Below are 16,058 nucleotides of genomic sequence, written 5' to 3' on the forward strand. Positions count from 1 at the left end.
TGGCACTTCACAAAAACAACAACATGCACAAAGAAGGCTCTTTACCAATGTTTGTAAAATGCATTAACACAGCTGAAGGATACTTAAATGATTTTTCAAAATAGACAAAAACTATAATTATTGTTAAGTGCTGTTGAGTCGATTCTGAGCATAGTGACCCAGTATAGGGTTTCCGAGGAGCAGCTGGTGATCTTGAACTGCCTACCTTGCAGTTCAAATGGCTTTGCAGTCTGATGCATTAACCCACAGCGCCACACCAGGACTACGTAAAATACATATTCCTATCCCTGACACATAGTAAGTGCATATGAATGGATGTACTGTAAAATACCATTCCTCAGTTCAACATTCAATGGGCACTAAGCTACATCTATTCTGCATTCCAGTGGTATTAACTTGTGGGAAACATTATTTCTTTAGGAGTAGATCCATTGAAGTGTAGGTTTCCATGGTAATTATTCTACAAATATTTATCATAATTTTAATTTGCATTTGAAAATGGTGACTTTATGAAGAAATGGAGTCATGTGGACCAAAGTTATAAGCCAGTGCTCCTAAAACATTTGATAATTTTTATCAATGCAAATATTTCATTATAAGTTTCTTTGTTGATAGGGTTTAGGGTAGTCTCAATCTCAACAACCAGAAATCTCCAGTTGTATATTTATGACTTACCAGATGTGCTGATGTGCCTATATCAACAACACTCAGACCAACAGGCATTATGTTAAGATGCATATACATAACAGATTGTTACAATCACTTCTTCCCTTGTTAGGGTATATTTCAAAATGGCAGAGTTAAAAATTATCCACAGAGGATGTGAATTCATGTATCAAGACCAAATTGTATTTATAAATTCTAAATTTTATTTATTTATCTTGAGGTGAGCTGCATTGAGCACGTCTATGTTGAAGAGTTCAGACAATTCTATGATATCTCCTTTATCGTGAAGATGAAGGACAGATTTTCCAGTGAAAAAATCTGTGGGTCAGAAAGATAAACCAGATTACCTTCAATTAGTGTTTCCAATACTCGCTTTATCCTGAGTTGCCTGAAGTCCTTGTTACAAATTCAGATTTCTAGACTTCTTCTCTATGGTCTCAGGTGGGCTGGCAGGTTCTGTCATTGGAAAAACACAAGGTAAATTATTCCAATGATTGAGCAAGTTTGCAGCTTGTTGTTGTTAAGTGCTGTCGAGTCATTCGACTCACAGTAACACTGTATAGCGTTTCCAAGGAGCCTCTGGAGGTTTGAACTGCTGACCTTATGCTTAGTAGTCCAATGCTTATCCAACAGTTGCCGAGGACCGGCCTCGACACGGATGTTTGGTTCATGACGTGGGGATATCTGGCGGCAATAGGGATAGCAAAAGAGGAGACACAGAGACAGAACGAGAGAGACAAAGAGACACCCTGAAACCAGAGTGGATGCATTACTGGTGTCCAGCAGATCCGGCATGGTGAACATATTAGCCATGAGGGCAGTAAGATCCCACATAGCAAGCATCTTAGCTATGCGGGCAGTACGTTCCCCTTACTAGCTGGTCAGCAACGCATGCCTAGTCAGCCGTATAGCACGCTCTCCAAGCTGTAAAGCACACCTGGTTCAGCCTGCGCCTCCGTTTTATTTAGGGGAGGAGCTTTACACCAAGTTGGGAGGGACTAAGACAAGGTACAGTGAACATTCCTAATATTCCAGACATTCAGGCAACTTTACATTGTACTTCCACCGCAACTTGGTTTCTCAAGCTTAATTAACATACCTTTTAGCACCTAGCCTCAAATGGGGGCAGGAGAAGGAGGAATGGGAGGAGTCCCATTGTGTTGGCTGCCCAGCCCAGGTTCTTCAGGAAAAGAGATGCCTGGGTGAATAGGGCTGCACCTGGAAGCACTTTAGGGAGGGTGTCCTTTTGACCTTAGAACAAAGACCTTAGAACAATTTACTTTGACTGAATTCTTTGAAGAAAGAACTTTGCCTCTTTGGAATTTTACAGTCTCGTCTTTTAGGAAAATAATTACATTTATCTGTGGATATCAGGGCTTCATGTATGCAATTAATAATAAACATAACTGAACAATAAAATGAAAGACAGTTTGCTACATCTGCTAAGTGGCTAGAGTTTGTTCCTCAGAGCCAGCGCTCTGTACGGTCGGCAACACTTAGGTCCACAGGACCTCGAACTCCTGACCAGGTCTGGATGGTCTGCAACACAACAGTGTCACACCAGGACAAATGATCACTTACTAAAAAAGAAAACTGAGATCAGAACTCATATCTGGGTCAGAAGTTACAAGCACTTGCAAAGTTTAGATTTAACGTAAATACTACCAGTATCTTTGAAGGAAGAATTAGTAAATTGAAACTGTCAGAACTTGACGTTGTACCTCTTAAATAAAGGTCAAAACAGAGATATGGACATTGGCAAGCAGAAGTCAAAGTCATAATTTAAGACAAAGACATGATGAGAATCAAGAGTACAGGTAAAGCTGATAGGGTATTTTTAGCATGCCTAAGGTTGGTAGTTCAAAACTACCAGCTGCTCCTCGGAAACCCTATATAAAGTTACTATAAGTTGAAATTGAGTCGATGGCACTTAACAACAGCAACAACAAGATGCCATCAATTGTAAACGGTACCATTTTATGTTATCATTTAGAAAGAAAAAGATTATGCTTTCTTGTCACTTAAATTGGACTCCTGGTGTGGTGCTATAGGATCGCTACAAGTCAGAACCGACTTGATGGCACTTAACAACAACAGTCACTGAACTCTTTTATTTTATGCTTACAGAAAGAGTTCTTTTAGACTTAAATATGTTTTTATCACATATAACTCAGTAATGCTACGTAGTGGTTACGAATCGGGCTGTGAACCGCAAGGTCAGCAGTTCGAAACTACCAGCTGCTCCACAGGAGAAAGATGAGGCTTTCTGCTCCCGTTAAGATTTACAGCCTCGGAAACCCTGTATAGGGTCGCTATGAGTCGGAACCAACTCCACGGCACCTAACAACAACAGCAACAATGCTAATGAATGCATTGTTGCTGTTGTTGTTAGGTGCCGTGGAGTTGGTTTCAACTTATAGTGAACTTGTCTGAGGTTTCCAAGAAGTAACTAGTGAGTTTGAATTGCTGACCTTGCAGTTAAACTTACCTTGAGGTCCAGTGCTTATCTTACAGTGCCACACCAGGAATTCAACAAATGCATAAAAAGGAAAATTATTGCAATTCAATGAGTCAAAGACTCATTCTTTTTCACATTCTTACATTGCTGAAATCAGGAGATACTTACAATTAGGGGTGTTTTAGCATTTTATTGTACTCTGACTGACAGTTTTTTCTTTCTTAAGATATTTTCTTATCTTACATTCAATGAAAAATGGTATTAAAATAGTTGGTTAATACATTCCTAAAACATCTTCACATTCAGAGACCAACACTTTTGTATCACTCTTTAATTTGGAGTGATTTGTGTCCATGGTTTTCCACACACAAAAATATCCAATGTGCCATTAAGATGTAACATCTGTGAAAACAGTCCATGGAAGCCCATTGGTCCTGAGCCCTTGAGTTAGCTTTGCAATGAAGTAAAATTACCTTGTTTTCATATTGGGGATGCTGATAATTACATTTGATTCTAAATGATGGGTCTTAGAAGATGACTGCAAATTATTGCAAACTTAATCAAGTGATAATATCAATTATAACTAAGGTTCTAGATATAGTTTCTTGACTGGAATCTTGGTATGGTACTATGGGTTAATGAGCTGCACTGCAAGGTCGGTTTGAACTGCAAGGTCAGTGGTTCAAGCTCACCAGCTGCTCCTCGAAAACCCTATACAGGGCCACTATGGGTCGGAACTAAGAAGCTCTGGTAACGTAGTGGTTATAAATTGGGCTGCTAACCTCAAGGTCGGCAGTTCAAAACTATCAGCTGGTCCGCAGGAGAAAGATGAGGCTTTCTGCTCCCATAAATATGTGCAGCCTTGGAAACCCTGTGCAGGGTCACTATGAATCGAAACCGACTCCACGGTACTTAACAACAACATGGGTCAGAACTGACTTGACGGCACTTAACAACAACAACAACCCTAGGTTGCAAATGGACTCCGGGTAGTGCTTGGCTATAACCAAAAGGTTAGCAGTTTGAGCCCAGTCAGAGGCACCTCAGAAGAAATGTCTAGTGAGCTACTTTTAGAAGGTCTGTTATTGTTGTTAAGTGCTGTCACGTGAGTTCCAACTCATAACTACCCTGTGTAGGGTTTCCGAGGAATGGCTGGTAAGTTTGAACCACTGACCTTGATGTTCAAACCGACCTTGCAGTCTAGCGCATTAGTCTACAGTGCTGCGCCAGTTCTACTTTGCAATACCTCAGGTTATGTGAGTCAGAATCAACCTGAGGACAACTGTTTCATTGTTGTTGTTAATTGACTTAGAAAAAGATGTCCAAAGTCTATCAGCAAACATAATCAGAAACATTGTTCCTTCATGCAAGAAGGGATTGTGATCTCAGGACTGCCAACTCTTTTGTTTTCATACCTAACATAGCTCAGAGAAAACTAGCGGGCTGGAAAGAGATGGTATACTTAAATTAGGGTGAGTCCCTGTCTGAGGCAAGCAGGTGGTATAAATGGACAATGTGCTAGGCTCCTAACTGAAAGAATAGAAGTAGTCTTGGTTGGCGTCCACTAACATGGATCTCAGAAGAAAGGCCTGCCATCTACTGCTGAAAAAAATCAGTCATTGAAACATGGAGCAGTTCTTCTCTGACATGCATAGGGTCACCCTGAATTTGAGTCAGAAACTACTAGCTGTTCTGCGGGAGAAAGATGAGGCTTTCTGCTCCCATAAAGATTTACAGCCTCGGAAACCCTGTACAGGGTCACTATGAGTCGGAACCAACTCCATGGCACTTAACAACAACAGTAAGAGAATGTGAAGCACCAAGTCCTTAGACCTCCAGGGATGCATCTGTAGTATAGCTACCTACCATATCTCTAGCTGTGAAAGAGGGTCACTTAGCAGGAGTATGGCCCTCAATAGAGGGGTGTAATTAACCTGTTGTGACCTCACAGGCAGGACATCAGAGAATAATACCCTGATGTCAAACTTCTCCCATCTCCTGCCAGTGCCTCCCACTGACACAACTGGAAGTCAGGAGTCAAGAGGGCACATCAACAAAACTGGTAACGATAAGCTTTGTGGAACACAGAATGGTGGAGAAAAGTAGAGAATGCATCTGGAAAGGAAAACAAAAACTGTTGACACACTAGTCTGTCACATAATTATAAGTTCTTGAATCTGGTGAGAAAAGCACAGTCAACAAATGAGGTCCTTAGACACAGCACACCAGAGGACCACATCAGTGAAGCTTCTTGTCTGGAGTACTGTATTAGTTTCCTAGGGCTACCATAAGAAGTACCACAAGTGGAGGTGGGGTTGGGAGAGATTTGTCACAACAGAAATTTATTGTCTTACAGTTCTAGAGGCTGAAGTCTAAATCAATGAGTTGGCCAGGCCCTGCCCTCTCCAAACACTCCAGGGTAAGATCCTTGCTTGTATCGCCCAGCTTCTGGTAGCCCCAGACATTCCTTTGCTTGTAGATGCATCTTCACATGTCCTGCTCTGTCTGTCTGTCTGGGTCTCTTTTATATGCACAAAAATCTGAGCTGGATTACTTCAATATGATTTCACATTAAACTAACTAATAGCAGATTCAAAGACTGTTTCCCAATAAGGGCACCCAACTTGTAGATTTTGGGTTGGTCAGCCCCTGCAACCATGTGACTCAAAAGATGCCTCCAGACTGACACCCAGCCCAAGGACTTGGGACTTGCCAGTCTCCACAATTGTGTGAGCCATTGTCTTGAAATAAATCTCTATATATTTATACATACACTTCATTGTTTCTTCTCTCCTCTAGAGAATTCAGTCTAAGACAGAAGCATAGGTAAATTTCATAAGCGCATAACTCAAACCTTTATGGTAGCAGATAATGCATTGCCAATTATCTCTAAAGTCACAGTCATGAATTGATGGGCAATGTCTACAACCAGTTAAAAGAGAAAGGAAAAGCATGGATATGGTTTATGAATACGTCTGCATGGTGCTGGCACTAACTGCAAATATTGTATGACAGCCCTGTTCATATTTTCTCCTGGAAGATGGTGGTGAAAGGAAATCTTCCCAGTGAGTAGAACTTCTGATGGTACATCTTACTGTCTAGTTCATGTTGCAGAAGGAAAAGTCTATAATATAAATCTACTCTGATTTATGAGCAGTGTTCGGTGGGTTGTTTGGATAAGATGCTTGGAAAGAACAGTTCAGGAGAAATGTTGAGAGGGCTGACTGATGGAAAGATATCTGGATATACCTCTTGAGATGAGTATGGACTATGAACATGAATGCACAAAGTCACAAGGATTTCTGATGGAAAGGTACATAAATGCCCACCAAAAGCCTCAATTGTTGTTGTTATTGTTGCTAGGTGCCATCGAGTCTGTAGCAACCATATGCACAACAGAACGAGATATTGCCCAGTCATGCGCCATCTTGACAATCATTGCTACACATGAGTACATTGCTGCTGCCACTGTACCAATCCATCTTACTGGGGGTCTTCCTCTTTTTTACTGACCCTCCATTTTACCAAGCATGATGTCCTTCTCTAGGACTGGTGCCTCTTGATAATATGTCTGAAATACAAGAGACAAAGTCTGGCCATCCTGGTTTCTAAGGAGCATTCTGTCTGTACTTCTTTCAACACAGATTTGTTTGTTCTTTTAGCAGAGACTCTCAATATTCAAGAGGATAAAATGGTCTTTCCCTGTTCAATGGGTCCAATTACAAATTGGCCATTTACATTGGGCAAAGAAGTCACAAAAAAACAAAAAAACAACCTCTTTAAGGTCTTAAAAAGCAAAGATGTCATTTTGGTGACTAAGATGCTAACATCTGACCCAAGCCATAGCCTTCCAATCACCTCACATGCATGTGAAAACTGAACAATGAAAAAGACACAGAAGAAGAATTGATGCATTGTGTGAATATTGTGGTATTGGTGGAAATATTGAATATATTGTGGATTGCCAAAAGAATGAACAAATCAGTCTTAGAAGAAACACAGCCAGAATGTTTCTCAGAAACACAACCAGAAGGCCCTTTAGAAGCCATGATGGCAAGAATTTGACAAACTTATTTTGGGCATGTCATCAGAAAAGAGCAATTGCTAGAAAGGGGCATCATATTTGGTAAAGTCAAACTAAGGGCAACCTTAAATGAGATGAATTCACACAGTAATTGCAACAATGGATTCAATTGTGGGGATGACGCAGGACCGGGCAATGTTTCACCAACTCGATAGCAACTAATAATGTGAAGAGAAATAAAATTTAACATGATATTTTTGAGGCAATTAAGGAAACCTGAGGATAGATAAAGTATTAGATGTTGTTGTTGTTCTGTGTTATCAAGTTGGTTACAACTCGTTGTTGTTGTTGTTATGATGTGCCGTGGAGTCGCTTCCGACTCATAGCGACCCTGCACAGGGTTTCCGAGGCTGTTAATCTTTACGGGAGCAGAACGCATCATCTTTCTCCCGCAGAACCGCCAGTAGTTTCGAACTGCTGACCTTACGGTTCACAGCCCGATTCGTAACCACTACACTTCCAGAGCAACCCTGTATATGGTTTTTGAGGTGCAGCTGGTGGGTTTGAAGTACTGACTTTGCAATTAGCAGTCCAGTGCTTACCTTACAGGGCCACAGTGATTTGTTTATTTTGCTAGGTGCAAAAAATGGTTTTGTGGTAATGTTAAAAAAGAAAATCACTTAGCTGTTAGGAATGCATATTTAAGTATTTACCAGTTAAGTGTTGCAATATCTGGGAATTGCTTTAAAATATTTCAACTAATAAAAAAAAATGGAAGAGTCAGATAAAATTAGACCAACAAAATATTGTAGATGTCTAAAACTACACTAAACCTTCATTGTAATGAAGTAATGAAGATTACAATGACTGTAATGAAGTAAACTAATATTTATTACTATTTTCTCTATGTTGGGAATTGTTTATGATAAATATTATTTAAAATACTTTTTAAAATAAAAGCTTCCCAAATGGTATAAAGAAGAATGTGTGCCTCAGTGAAAAATTGTGCATTGTGTAGACTCTAGCTGACACTCTTTTAGATGATCTGATTTTGATTCTATCAAAATAGAATCAAACTCTATTTGATTCTATTTTGATATTTCATAACTCCAAATTATTGACAAATGATAGTGATGGCAAATAATTCTTGTCTATGAACATGCTGTCTCAACCTGTAGCAGTCCAATGGAAGCTATGGAAGAAACTGGCTTTCCCTCATTTTGCACCTCAATTTCAATATTCCTTTGTAAATTTTTACTTTTTTTTTTTTTACTTCTCCTTTGAACCTATTCTAGCACTTTTTGGTTTCCTCTTTATCAGTTAAATAAATTATCCACACATGTTCATTTCCATACCTGTATGAGAGAAATAATTTTATTCTTTTTAGGAAATAATTTTTTAACAGTGGTTAACAGTATTTGTGTCTCTGCTGTGAGGCTGAAAGCAAAATAGACTAAGTGGGAAGTTTGTGGATTCATAGGTGCTAATAATTCACAAATCTACCACTTAGTAATTAGTAAATATACCAGGACTCCTAGTGGCACAGTGGTTAAGGATATGGCTACTAACAGAAAGGCCAACAGTTTGAACTTATCAGCTTCTGGATAGAAGAAAGATGTGGAAGACTGCCTCCGTAAAATTTATAGCCTTGGAAACCCTATGGAGCTGTTCTACTTTGACCCTTAGGTAATTATAAGTTGGCATTGAATTGAAGGCAATGGATTTGTTTGTCTTGTTTTGGTTAATAAATTATTGAATTCCAAAAGAATATACTGTTGAACAATTTCAGAGTAAGTTGTAAGCTAAATGGACAAATATCAACTAAGTCTTCCTTTCACTTTTGTTCTTATTTCCTTATATCTTTTGTTCCAGAAATCTTCTAAAATCTTTGTACTGGAGACTTGGATGTGTTTTTAGTAATTATGAGAGCTCATGAGGGTAGAATTTAAGGACAGCAAATTTGAAAACACTTCACATACAAAACATCCTCTTAAACTTTTGTCAAGAATTCAAATAATTTTAAGTAGCTTCACAAGACATTGTTGTAAGACACAAATATAGTCAGCATTTAAGAAAATAATAATCAAGTTTAAGTGTAGGGTTCTTACCATACATGTCTACTCCACCACTTTTTCAACTTTTCTTCTCTTTCAGTTAACATTGTCCTCTTGTCAGTTGACCTAAGTATAGAAATCACACATCGCTTTACATGCTATCCACTGCTACCAATGCCCCGTTTTGAGTATTTAGGACCAATCTATCATGCCTGTCTGGACTCTGAGTTGGTGCTTTTTTCACTTACTTTGCTTGCAATCAATCAATATTCTTTTGCATTTATCTTATAACAAATGTAGAAACTACCATTTGAATGCTACATTTACACACAGCCCACTTATAAGAATGATACCATAGCTATACTAAATAATGTCTATGATTTCTTACTGAACTTTATGACTAATTATAATAAAGTAATTAGCAATTTGGAGTACTGGTGTGGCACTGTAGAATAAGCACTGGACTGCAAGGTCAGTTTGAACCCCAAGATCAGCCGTTTAAACTCACTAGCCGCTCCTCAAAAACCCTAAATAGGGTCACTATGAGTTGGAAGCAACTCTGACAGCATTGAACAACAACAACAAAGGAGTCCTGGTGTGGTGCTGTAGGATAAGCACTAGACTGCTAACCACAAGATCAACAGTTCAAACCCACCATTCACTCCTTGGAAACCCTATACAAGGTCTCTATGAGTCAGAACAGACTTCGTGACAATTAACAACGGTAAGGATGTATAAAAAAGTATATTGGAAAAAAAATGTTGAAAGAAAACATTCTATGTACAATCTCTCTTATTAATTCACTTCTAAGCACTGGAACTGCTAGGGAAGATTGGCCTTTCTTATACCTTTAATTATTCAGAGCTCCCAGTGAGGTGTAACACATAAATGGTCTCTTTTGACTTGTACACTTTTGTCCTGATTTCTTCCTCTCTTCTTCACTTGACTATTCTCCCCAATGCATCTGCTAAGACTAAGCAAATGTGAACTTTCATGAAGGCATCCCAGATCTCCTGGATGGAGTTACTTAGCCTTCCTCTGTGGTCTGTCCCCACTTTCTCCATATCCCTTTCCTAGGAGATTTCATGCGGAATTACAAATCTTTACTTCAATAGTTTACCATCTCATTTTGAATAAAAACCAAAGCTTAGAATCACTTCTCTCATTTATAGTAGCTTTCTCATTAAATTCTGATAATTTATTCTAGTGGCTTCAAGGCTCTCAGAGAAAAGAAGTCAAATCTACTATCATCACCAACACCCTGCTCCCGCCCCAGCCTCAGGCATCCCCTTGGCTAGCTCCCTCATGTCATTCAGCTGGGTATTCAAACAACGCTGGAGTCACTATCTCTCTTAATTGCTTTATGATTTCCCAAGCAATGTTGTCATGTCACACACATTTATTTACTTATTTATCTAGTTTCTTGTCTACTAGCCCACACCATAATCAAATCTCTTGAAGGCAAGATCAAATCTCGATTTTGTTCATGTGAGTAACCCCAGTACTTAAAATAGGGTCTAGACCCAGGAGTCACTCAATACATATTTATTTCATAGATGAACTGGTAGTCTCCCTCACTACACACTAAGTGTATTAGAGCCAAGTATTTGGCTTGATTCAGTTTACCAACCCCAGCATCTACTGAGCACATAGTATACTTTCAATAAGAACTGGTTTCATTCATTTCCTTTTGGGTAGACAGGTCAATTCTGTTGTTGTTCAGTGCCATTAAGTCTTGTTCCAAACTATAGCAATCCTGTATAGGGTTTCCAAGGAGCGACTGATGAGCTTGAACAGCCAACTTTGTGGTTCAAACTAACTTTGCAGTCCAGCGCATTAACCCACAGTGCCACACCAGGACAATTCAGTTGTTGTAGTTAAGTATCATCGAGTCGGCCTGACCCATGGTGGTGGTGGTTATGTGCCATGGAGTCGGTTCCAACTTATAGCAACCCTGTACAGAGTTTCTGAGGCTGTAAATCTTTATGGAAGCAGAAAGCCTCATCTTTCTCCTGTGGAATAGCTGGTAGTTTCGAACTGCTGACCTTGTGGCTCGCAGCCTGATTTGTAACCACTACACTACCAGAGCTCTGTATAGGGTTTCTAAGGAGCAGCTGGTGAGCTTGAACCACTGACCTTGTGGTTTTAACTAACTTTGTAGTCCAGAGCATTAATTCACAGAGCCACATCAGGCTAGGATAGTTTCAATAGGTTGATAAATTACATCTCAGTGTAAAGAAAACAAAAATCCTCACCACTGGACCAATAAATAACATTCTTATCAATGGAGATTGAAGTTGTCAAGGACTTCATTCTTCTTGGATCAACTATCAAAACACTCATGGAAGCAGCAGTCAGGAAATCAAATGACGTATTGCATTAGGCAATCTGCTGCACAAGACCTTTTTAAAGTGTTGAAGAGCAAAGATGTCAGCTTGAGGACTAAGGTGCACCTGACTCAAACCACGGTATTTTCAATAACCTCATATGCATGTGAAAACTGGACAGTGAATAAAGAATACCATAGAAGAATTGATGCTTTTGAGTTATGGTGTTGGAGAATATTGAAAGTTCCATGGACTTCCAAAAGAATGAATAGATCCGTTTTGGAAGAAGTGCAGCCAGAATGCTCCTTGCAGGCCAAGATGGCCAAATTTTGTCTCTCATACTTTGGACATATTGTCAGGAGGGACCATTTGCTGGAGAAGGATATCATGTTTGGTAAGGTGGAAGGTCAAATAAAAAGAGGGAGACCCCCAATGAGATGGATTGGTCAAGTGGCAGCATTGATGAACTCAAATGTGGCAACAGTAGTGAGGTTGGCCCAGGATCGGGCAGTGTTTTGTTCTGCTGTGCATAAGGACGCTATGAGTTGGTACCAACTCGATGGCACCTAACAACAACAATAACATTGTTAAGTGCTGTCCAATCAGTTCTGACTCATAGCGACCCCGTACAGGGTTTCTGAGGAGCAGCTCATGAGTTTGAACTGCTGACCTTGCTGTTCACACCAACCTTGCAGTTCAGTGCTTATTCTACAGTGCCACACCATGCTGCCATAAATTTGATTCCAGCTCATGGTGACCTTATATACAATAGGACAAAATGCTGCCTGGTCCTCTGTCAGCCTTCCAACTGACAGCTTCATCTTTGTGAGTTCATCCCTGTGCTGTTGTACCCCCCAATTCACCAGGGTCTCTCTCCCTCTCACTCGACCTCTACCAAATATGATGCTGTCTTTTAGCAGTTGATCCCTCTTGATGATATGTACAAAGAAAATGAGTCAGACAGTGTTCTGTTGTGACCCCTAAGGTTTTCAATGACTAATGTTCAAAAGTAGATAATCAGACCTTTCTTCCTCATGGAAGCTCTGCTGAGACTTTCTAACTGCTGGTATTTGAAATACCACTGGCTTCCAACATCACAGCAACATGAGTGCTACCCTAGTACAACCAACTGACAACAAGTGGTGGATTCAATGGTAAAGATCAACAAAAAAAAAATTTAGCAAGCTTTCAGTATTCCACATTATTTCCCTCCATCATCTTCATTACCCAGGATCACTTACTTAGAAAAAAGCTTCAGACTGTCCATGGAGAGATTCTGTGAAATGCCATGGAGTCTAATTTACAGCTACCCTGCATATAGCTAAAATCAAGTGTATCAGTTCTGATCAGTGGAGTCCTGGTGTGGCGCTGTAGGATAAGCACTGGACGGAAGGGTTGGTTTGAACAAGGTCAGTGGTTCATACTCACCATCTGTTGCTCAGAAACCCTATATAGGGTCGCTATGAGTTAGAGGTGACTAGACAGCACTTAACAACAACATAAAGTTTAAGAAGCTGCTGATGACTTTAAGCCTCCAACCTTGTAGTTTACAGTCCACTGTTTATCCTTCAGAGCAATCGCCCTGCCTCACGGAGAGATTATCGTTGTTGTTGCTAAATGGTTTCAGTTGGTTTTGACTCATAGCGACCCTGTGCAGGATTTCCAAGGCACAACTGGTGTGCTTGAACCATCGACCTTGCTCTAAGCACTGGACTGCTAACTGCAAGATCAGCGGTTCAAATCCACCAGTTGCTCTACAAAAACCGTGTACAGGGTCACTATGAGTCGAAACCAACTCACCAGCATCGAGATTAGACATGCTTAAAATTCAGTGGTGGTAAAGTGTAACTGGAGTTTGTGGCATTAAAAAAAAAAAAACACAGGCATTTGCCAGTCACATATTTGTAGAGGTAAGGAGCTCTGGTAGCGTAGTGGTTACGAATCGGGCTGCGAACCTAAGGTCAGCGGTTCGAAACTACCAGCTGCTCCGCGGGAGAAAGATGAGGCTTTCTACTCCCATAAAGATTTACACCCTCGGAAACCCTGTACAGGGTCGCTATGGGTCGGACCCGACTCGACGGCATTTAACAACAACAACAAGGTAACAAAAACTGAGAAATTTATCTGAATTAGGAAGAAGGGTCCGAATAATGAGTGTGTTAAGGTGGTATTATGGGACGTGTGTATGTGTTCGAAATCATTACATAACTAAGACATAAATCTGCTTGAATCCTTAAAGAAAGCACATCTGTCATCGTGCCACCAAATGGTTTTGTTGAGGCTCCTTCTATCTCTAAAATTCAGGGTAGATGGAAGGAAGGAAGGCAGAAGGAAGGAATACCAGATTATTGTTAAAAAAAAAAAAAAAATCCCACCTGACTGTGAGGTTGGCAAACTAACTTTTTGTCTTCCTCTTGGCGTCGAACACCTTTTCCTTCACCGGGGAACGACTTGGGTTACTTAAAGCTTCAGATGTGACTAGCACCAGAAAGGTTACCTTTAGGGAGGTAGCTGGTCCCCTAACCACTTGTGCAGCGGCGCGCGGGGGGCATGGGGTTGGGTCACTTCCCGACTCTACGGTGCTGCGCCCGCTTGAGGTCTAGAACCGCCGGGCCAGCGGGCTTCCTAGCGGCCCTAGGTCGGAGGCGGCAGCGACCTCGAGGAGCTGGCGGGCTAGCAGTCTGGCAAGGGGCTGAATATGCGCTGGACCGCAGCCACCGAAGGAGGAGTCGGCTAGGTGACTAGGGGTGCGCTCTTTTAATCCGCGCGCAGCAACGGTGGCCGCAACTACAGGCATGGCAGAAGAGCGGCCGGGACTCACCGCGGGCCAGCGGCTCAACGCCCTGCCAGACCACTCGCCGCTGCTGCAGCCAGGCCTGGCTGAACTGCGGCACCGGGCCCTGGAGGCCGGCATTTCACTCGCACACCTTCCGCTCTCCGACTCCTTCCTGCTGCGGTTTCTCCGCGCTCGGGACTTCGACCTGGACCTGGCCTGGCGGGTAGGTGTGTCTGTCACTGAGGCGCGCAGCCTCGCCACACTTGGGCCGTGAGTTGTGACTGCAGGAGTTCCCTCCAGTCGTCTGCGCTGGTCTTTCCAGTTTCTCCGGGTCATGGAAACTCGAAACCAAGAAAGTGCAGTCTTTAGTAGGATAGCCCGTTTGACCGCCAGTGCGGGAATTCCCGCCCTATCCGAATTATCTGAGTCCCTCTAGCCTATCAAGTTTGGAGGAAAGGTCTTTTCTCTCCTTAGAAGGTCTATCATTGTAAACAAACAAACAAGAAACACCCACTGCCATGGAGTGGATTTCAACTCACAGCGACATATACAGGGTTTCCGAAACTATAAATCTTTACGGGAGTAAACCCAAGGAGTGACAGGTGAGTTTGAACTGCCAACTTTGTAGTGAGCTGTAGAGTGCATATCTTATCTTATTTAAAACAAAGGCAACAACGAAGTACTAAGTACTACGCTCACAACTCTTGCATCTTAGCAGTGTGGAGAGAGGAATGAAATTACTGGCAAACTTGAAAGTTTGAAACCCTATCGTAGCAAAATAGTAATATTGATGATGATAATACTTTGGTGTGGAGACAGTAAAGCAGATCAGTACATTTTGAATCTGTGGAAGGAGTTTAGGGCTGTTCTTTTGTGTTTGGCTAGAAGTTACACTGTTTGAGAAAAGAGAGAGGTAGGAAGACAGCAATGGGGAAGGGGAGCTTGACCTTGAATTTTGCATTTATTATTGGGTCACTTGGGGTTCAGAGTCCTCAGCTGTGGAAGAAAGGTAAAAATGCTGCTTCACTGACTGGTGTAAGGATTGAACATTAACCTGTTGAAAGGTTAGGACAAGGTGTGCCTAGCACAGTGCCTGATACAGAATAACATACAAGAACTGCAGCAGTTGGACCTAATTTAGCCCGTTCTTCAAGTGGCTTGCTCAAATGTCCCACAGGAAGACAGGGAAGGGATTATGTATGAGTTTAGTATGAGATCTGTTGTTGTTAACTCATGTTTAATAGAAAAAGTAATGACTATAGGCAATAAAAATAACCCAGCTAATGTAACATAGAAAAGTGATTTTCTCCATCCCAAAAGCTCAGCTTGTCAGTTGTCTACTCACAGGTAGTTGTGGTTAACAATTTCTTAATTGATATAATCTACACTCACACAAGATTATGCATGTTTTTACACTTCCCTTTTTTACATGCTCGTTTTACATAAGGGATCACTATCAAACATATCTATGATGTTGTTGTTATGTGCGACTCAGCGACCCTGTACAGGGTTTCGGAGGCTGTAAATCTTTGCGGGAGCAGAAAGCCTCATCTTTCTCCCTCAGAACAGCTGGTATTTTCGAACTGCTGACCTTGCGGCTCGCAGCCCGATTCGTAACCATTACGCTACCAGAGCTCCTTATATTTATGATAGTGTATGAATAAAAGCTTGATTTGTTTCTCAGTCTTATTCTTTCTGTGAGTTGTGCATTATTCTATTGTGTGGGTATATATATTATTTATTTAACCAGTCC

General features: G+C 41.1%; 1 protein-coding gene and 1 pseudogene across 1 annotated transcript in view; one reads left to right on the forward strand and one right to left on the reverse strand.

The window, feature by feature from the left end:
• Positions 1 to 14,326, reverse strand: part of LOC102839541 — an 85,987-nt pseudogene extending 71,661 nt beyond the window's left edge.
• Positions 14,325 to 16,058, forward strand: part of TTPA (tocopherol (alpha) transfer protein) — a 73,205-nt gene continuing 71,471 nt past the window's right edge. Inside the window, exon 1 of the mRNA XM_006860081.1 lies at positions 14,325 to 14,528. Coding sequence (XP_006860143.1) covers positions 14,325 to 14,528 — 204 coding nt within the window. The remainder of the gene's footprint in view (positions 14,529 to 16,058) is intronic.

This window comes from Chrysochloris asiatica, unplaced genomic scaffold, assembly GCF_000296735.1.
Source record: "Chrysochloris asiatica unplaced genomic scaffold, ChrAsi1.0 scaffold00036, whole genome shotgun sequence".
Classification (NCBI taxonomy): domain Eukaryota; kingdom Metazoa; phylum Chordata; class Mammalia; order Afrosoricida; family Chrysochloridae; genus Chrysochloris; species Chrysochloris asiatica.